The sequence below is a fragment of the Delphinus delphis genome, chromosome Y (assembly GCF_949987515.2).
Source record: "Delphinus delphis chromosome Y, mDelDel1.2, whole genome shotgun sequence".
Classification (NCBI taxonomy): Eukaryota; Metazoa; Chordata; class Mammalia; order Artiodactyla; family Delphinidae; genus Delphinus; species Delphinus delphis.
Genome location: NC_082705.1, coordinates 3,365,462 through 3,372,325, shown reverse-complemented (window position 1 = coordinate 3,372,325; position 6,864 = coordinate 3,365,462). Strand labels below are relative to the sequence as shown.

General features: G+C 37.6%; 1 protein-coding gene across 1 annotated transcript; it reads right to left on the bottom strand.

Moving 5' to 3' along the window:
* Positions 1–591: 591 nt before the first annotated feature.
* Positions 592–1,243, bottom strand: LOC132419204 (sex-determining region Y protein). Its single transcript, XM_060003180.2, is given in 2 exon segments — positions 592–855; positions 857–1,243. Coding segments are annotated over 2 exon segments (651 nt in total).
* Positions 1,244–6,864: the final 5,621 nt, after the last annotated feature.

The following is a 6,864-nucleotide window of genomic DNA, read 5'->3' as shown; positions in this document are numbered from 1 at the left end:
TGGCAGCAAAACTGGTTTTTCCACAACGGGAATAGGACCCAACATAAACTGTCAAAGAAGATAGAATGTACATATGTATTCACTAATTAGGGAGTGGTTTAGGAGTTAGGAAGATTTCCATCGAAGTGCGACGTTTTTTCCCTATACCATAAATCCGTGAGTGTTTCTCGAAGCACTATAGTTTTGAGTTACAGTATTTAAAATAAAGAGTGAGAATTCTATTGTCTATGCTGACGATTACCGGACTACTATCATATACGAACACCTATCTAATGGCCAATCTCGGGAACAACTAAAATTAGATATGAAAATATTTCCACCGATAGGAAAAACAGATGGCCTTTGAATTCAAGCAGTTTCAGTGCTGTTAAGATACTTTCTTAATAGTTAGTATTCTTTCAAGCAGTCATAAACAAAGGTTCAGTCATATTGTAAGGTCCTAATTCTTTATATGTTAAACATGTTTATGTGACTTATTTTGAAATTAAGTCACAGGTGAAATAATAGTAAAATTGAGATGAATACGGCCTTTGATAGCGAGAGTAAGGAAACCAGCATCGAAAATAAACGTGAGAAAGTTCGGGCTCTGAACTATAGTAAAAGGGGACGTCCGCAGGTCTGCGTAGCCTGTGTTACCCTATTGTGGCGCAGGCTTGTCCAGCTGCTGCGATGCTCCTGTGGCAGGAGTGAGCTGCTTATGTTCGTGGGCTGTGAGTGGCTTAACCGGCTTTCCATTCGTGAACGTGTGGCCTTGGCGCAACCGTCCTTGGATGGGAAGGGGTACAACGTCTCCTCTATGTGCATTCGGCTGCACAGTACTGAAGAGTCTGCGGGAAGCGATTTCTGTGGCCTCTTTGGCCTTCCGACGAGGTCGATATTTATAGCCCGGGTATTTGTCTCGGTGCATGGCTCGTAGTCTCTGTGCTTCCTCGAAGAATGGCTGCTTTTCGGCTTCTGTAAGCATTTTCCAGTCGTATCCCAGGCGCTTACTGATCTCTGAGTTTTGCATTTGGGGATTCTCTAGAGCCACCTTTCGCCTTTGATCACGAGACCACACAATGAAAGCGTTCATGGGTCGCTTGACGCGGTCCTGGCCGCTCTCTCTACAATTTCCTCCGGTTTCACACCGATCATTCGCGCTACCGTTGTCCGTCCACAGTAGGGAATGTGCTTTCCCAAAGTCGAGGATATTTCGTTGCTGTACCGCTGGGCTGTAATCCTCACCGTTCACAGTTCTGAACATGGCACAAGCGTATGATTGCACCGTTTAAAAAGGGTGAGGAATCAAAATTCGTAGGTGCAAGTATTACGAAAATTATCTTGCTATTCAAGGGTTATTTCTACTAGGCACTGACTGACTACAGCTTTTGCAGTGAAATACGTACCTCTCCGCCCCCAACACCTCCCCTCAATACCGCCCCCGGCCCTCAGCCAAAGCCCGCCCAGCCAACCTACCTATTCTCAAGGGAAACTATTTAATACGATTGTAACGCTCTGCTTTCTGCTTTGTTTATATCTAATCAAAACCGCTGAAGGTGCTAAAACACCTGCTTTAAAATACAAACTTTGTCATTATAAAGCTATTTTATTATCCCCTTAATGCAAAGGATGAAGGTGCAGCAGAGATACTAATGAATTTTTTATCGTTATGAATGTAAGTGAGTATTATCTTAAACACAAAGCTTAAAGACAACCTGAACCTGTTAGCCATTAGAACACACAGGATACTGAATTCACGCTAATCATGATCCTTGTTTCTTCACTTCTACCTAAAGTACAATTGAAAATTCTATATCAGTATTCCAGTGGCAAGTAACTCGGAATTCTATTATCTATGCTGACGGTGATCGGAATGCTAATATATACTAAAACCTATTTAATAGGCAATCTTAGAAACAATTAAATATAAAAAATGTTCCATTGAAGAAAAACAAATGACCTTGGAACCCAAGCAGTTCCGTCGTGTTAATGTAACACTTAAAAGGGACTGGGTTTTTGTTTTGGCGGGGGTGGGGGGTGGTTTGAGAGGGTAGGCTATACAGAAGTATACTTGTCATTCTCTACTGCACTTTTACATAACGGATGATCAAAACTAAACAAAACAAAAAAGAACAATGTTTTAGAAATCTAAGTTTCTAAATTATAGCTATCAATTTGTCGTCGTCTTTTATATTCTAGGTCAAACCTAGGACAAAATTTAAAAGTCATACTTTACAAAGTGAAATAAGTGAATACCTGCTCCAAATAAATCCTTAAGGCAAAATTGGGAGTTTTGATAAAATATTTGCATGTAATAAAATAGGAGAAATCTTCCCCGACACAAGTTTTAAAACTGTATTTGGAAAATGGGAGTAAAAATTATAGACTGCACAGGACATAACCTATGAAAAACTAAAAGAAAAAAAATCTCACTGAGACTGCCAAAGAGTGATGCCAAAATTCCTAAGAAAATAAAACTTAAATGATCCTTGCATTACATGCAAAAAATCTGCATAACCAAATGTGATTTAAGCAATAAGACATCTGATACAATGAATAATAGAAACTCCAAACAAAAATTAACTTAACCAAAAGACATATCTAAATCCCATAATCTGTATCCTGTCATCAAAGTTTAGTATTCAAGATCAAAATAAAATGTGAAAATATTGTTACCTGGTCCAATTTGAAACAGGCATCTTACTACAGAATCAAATGTTTAAATTGCACTCATACTCAAAAGCAGATTTTGTAAAGTTGGAAATTGTTTAACATGTGAGAAAAGAATATATACCATTTCAAAATTGAAATTAAAAAGCAAAGAGGGATACATTCTGCAATGTGGAGGAACCTTGAAAACATCAACCTTTGTGAAAAAAGGCAGACACCAGAGGCCAGATACTGGAATATTCCATTTATATGAAATCCCCAGAGGAGGCAAATGCAGAGACAGGAACCAAATTAGTGATGGTTGCCCAGGACTCAATAAGAGGGAGCGGGCATGGAGAGTAACTCTTACCAGGTGCAGGGTTTCCTTCTGGAGTGATGAAATATTCTGGAACTAGATACAGGTGACAGTTGCACAGCATTATGAATGTACTTAAGTACTGAATTGTACCATTTAAATGATTAAAATGAACGTTATGTATATTTAACCACAATGAAAAAGAAGAAAAACAGGACCTCACAGGTATGAATATAATTACATAAAGGGTTGGGGAAGAGATTTTTGGAGGAACGGTGGCAAGAATATTTAAATTTAAAAAAAGAGATTTCAGTGCTTTTAGACCTCCAGCTCCTAGAACAGGGCCCGGCATGTATTAGGTTCTTGAAATATTTCCTCAATGCTTCAATTAACAAAAGGAGTGAAGATAGCTCCAAGCTTGGAGAAGGAAAGAGAACTGGTAATCCACTTTAAAAAAAAACAAACAAAACAAGAGTCTCTAAAGTAATGATTTTTCGTGCAAGAATGCAGGAAAGAGGATGGAGAGAGAGAGGCATGGTCCACCTCGGTAATATGATATCATGTTTGTTTCTTTGAGTGCATTTTTAATGTTTCACCTCATTTTGATCTCAGAAGCAAGGCTGATACTCACTCGCTATGCCCAGGTACAATATTTAACAGTCCTTACAATATTGTGCCTTTATGCCAGAGAGTGAAAACATGCTCCCCTGAACTCTTGGGTAGCTGGGATACCACCCGCATTCCCCATATTCATTAAAGAAAAGTTTAAGGTACTATTGTGTTAAATGACTACCACCTTTCCTATTCATTCCTGACTATGTCTCAACAGTTAAATATGTTTTCCTCAATCAGACCCAGAAGCTAAGTTGTAGGAAGTGATATGGTCCTGCCAATATTAAATCCAAACAGGATTTACTAAGAACAAAGTTCACAAAACAAACAAACAAACTCATTTTATCTTTTGGCGGGATTACTGTTCTAGAATATAAAAATGCTCAAGAGATATTAGATTCAAGTAATTTCATATAGACTTCCTTCTCAAATTAGAATAAAAATGATGAGAACTGAAAATGATAACTGAGATTATTTCAGTGAAATCATCTGTACTTGGAGTAGTACCGATATGCACTTCATTCTCATGAGTTTAATACCCCCTGTGTAGCTCTCATTTTAATTTCTATGGTGAATGGAAACACAGCTCAACAGTGTTTACACAATAAAACCCACAAATTTTTACATTAATAATTATATATTTCCTTCCTCGCCACCCCCCATCTCCTACTCCACCCCCCAGCCCCCAAAATTAGAACATCTTCAAATTAAGGTGTGGATACAAGGAAACTTACATGGATGCTACTCCATTTATTTCCTCTAAATGTATCAGGACCTTCCCATCAAAATATGAATATATGTAGTTAAAAGATAACTCCCCTGCAAATCTTAAACAAGTTGGAGTTTACTAATCTAAATCCACTTATGTGTCCATTTCCTTTGCAATTTGTCTGTGAGCTTTGTTTGTTTGTTTGTTTTAAAGCCTAATGATACATAAGACACAACAAAAGAAAAAAGTACATAAAGTACACAGCAGCCAGTGTTAAAATATTTGTGCATCAAAGGACACTTATGAAGTAAATGAAAAGATTAAATAGAATAATACTAAATTTATGGGTTTTAAAATTTTTTATAAATAGCTAATTTCCTTTGGAACTTTAGAGTCAAATGTCTTTAAGTTCTGTTTATTTATTTGCTCCTTTGTTTGTTTGCTTTTTAAATCCTGCTGGATTCTTAAAATACTTATGGCCTGGATTTAAAGAACTGAAATGAAATATGCTTTGAATGTGTTAGATACAAATCAATGCTCAGTTATTTCATTGTTCCAAGACTTTAATCAAGTAAACCGCATAGATTCCCTTAAACATGATCGATTTCATTGCTGTCTCCTTTCCAGTGGCTTCCTAATTAATCTGGGGTCAGGGTGGGGGGGGGGGTGGGGGGGAGGGGGCGGGTAGGGCAGAAAAAGAAACTACCGGAAAAAGAGAAACTTACTAATACAGATCCACTATATTTAGTTTACAACGATAAAATAATGCTGCTTGTTTTCTTCTCTAGCCTCAAACACTTTCTTTTAGTTTACCGTTTTGACATTTCCAAAATATAGGAGATTGCCTAAAAAGTGGGCATAGCCCAAAGCATTTTCCCATATCAGTTGTAACTTATGGTATTAAAAAGGCATACCTCTGCTAGCCAGGTCTAAAATATGTAAAAAGGAAACTGATTACAATGCAGTCCTCCTTTCTACCTTGAAACATACAGGTGGCCTCACTCCCTTCATTTAACTTCTGATGCACAAGTATGACCTACTCTTTTTAATCCCTCTAATCAGCTCAGATGTTGTTTGTCTTAGCTTGTGCTTTTCTATAAAATGAAGGACACTTTTGATCTCCCCTCTGTTTCATATCTCCCTTCTGTTTCTGTCAAGGTCAGTTATAGCTTCAGTTCTCAAGCGAACCAAGCAGCTGTTTGACCAAAAACTACTTTAAGGAAAATTTGTTAAAGATATTCCATGGAAGTGTTCCATTGTACTTTGCACACATTATTTTTTTCTCACTTTATTAAGATCAGAAACTACTTTCATTCAGCTTCTACTTTTTTGAAATAATTTATTTAATACTCCAATAATTGGTCAACGCTTATGAGTATTTCTCAGTTTTCTGCTGAGGACTTTTTTTCTTTTCTTTTCATTTTGTCTAGTGCTTTATATATGAAAGATAGCATCCTTTAGCTGAAATAGATTTCACAGATACTTTCCCTATTTTGGCCCTATATTTGCACTTATCCTGTTTTATCTTTCAACTTTGAAAGCAGTACTGAAGTAATTATTAGTGGATATAATGTGAATCCTTGCTTTGGCCTTGTTTCAAAGACATTGGTTTCAGTAGCTTAACAAGAAAATGTTGCTTGTTTGTGAACTAGTCTTTATGCTGCCACTGCAGCAGGTATCTGATAACAACAACAACAAAAATTTATATTATCTGGTGATTACATTGTTGACTAAAATATAACCATACAACCTAGGGAGTCCCCTGGTGGTCCAGGGGTTAGGACACAGTGCTTTCACTGCCATCACCCCAGGTTCAATCCCTGGTCAGGGAACTGAGATCTTGCAAGCCGCTCAGCCTGGCCACAAAATAAAAAATAAACGTACAACCTAAAAGTTGAGAGTTATATTTTATTTGGAAGACATACTAAGGACTTCAAGCCCAGGAGGCAGCATCTCAAGTAACCTGGAGAAAACTGCTCTGAGGAGGCAAGGGAGAAGCCAGGATATATAAGAGTTTTGCAACAAAGTGCAGGTAGTAGGAACAAAAGATTACCCTTAATAGAAGAAAACTAGATATCTCAAGTTAAGGAATATAGCACTTTTTTATGTATGAGAAGTTGCAAGACTGTGGGCTCACTGAAATCATTCATTTGATATGCACTTCCGTTATCTGGGGCCAGGATCCTGTGTTTTCATGTCCTGAGTTTCCTCAGGGCTCACTGTGGGGAGTGGCTGCAGTCTGATGACTGCTACTTGGCAGGTATTCTTTGTTTCCTTCCTGAGTTCCCTCAGGGCTCACCACTCAATGTCAGAGGTGGCTGCAGTCACTGAGGACTGTGGCATCCTTTGTTTACTGATATGGCAGGCAATATTTTATTTCTCAGTAACTTGCTTGAAATGTGGTTAGAAATCATCTAAAACAATAATCCGAGACTGATGACTAGCAAAACAAATCACACTGTGTGGCTGGATTTCTGAATAGAAAATTGGGAAATTGAATTGTCTATGAAACTTTTTGATTTGTGGGGATGTTGTAGTTTTGTTTCTTGGTTTCTATTTCAGCCAAACATGATCACTTTTCTTTTCTTTTCTTTTCTTT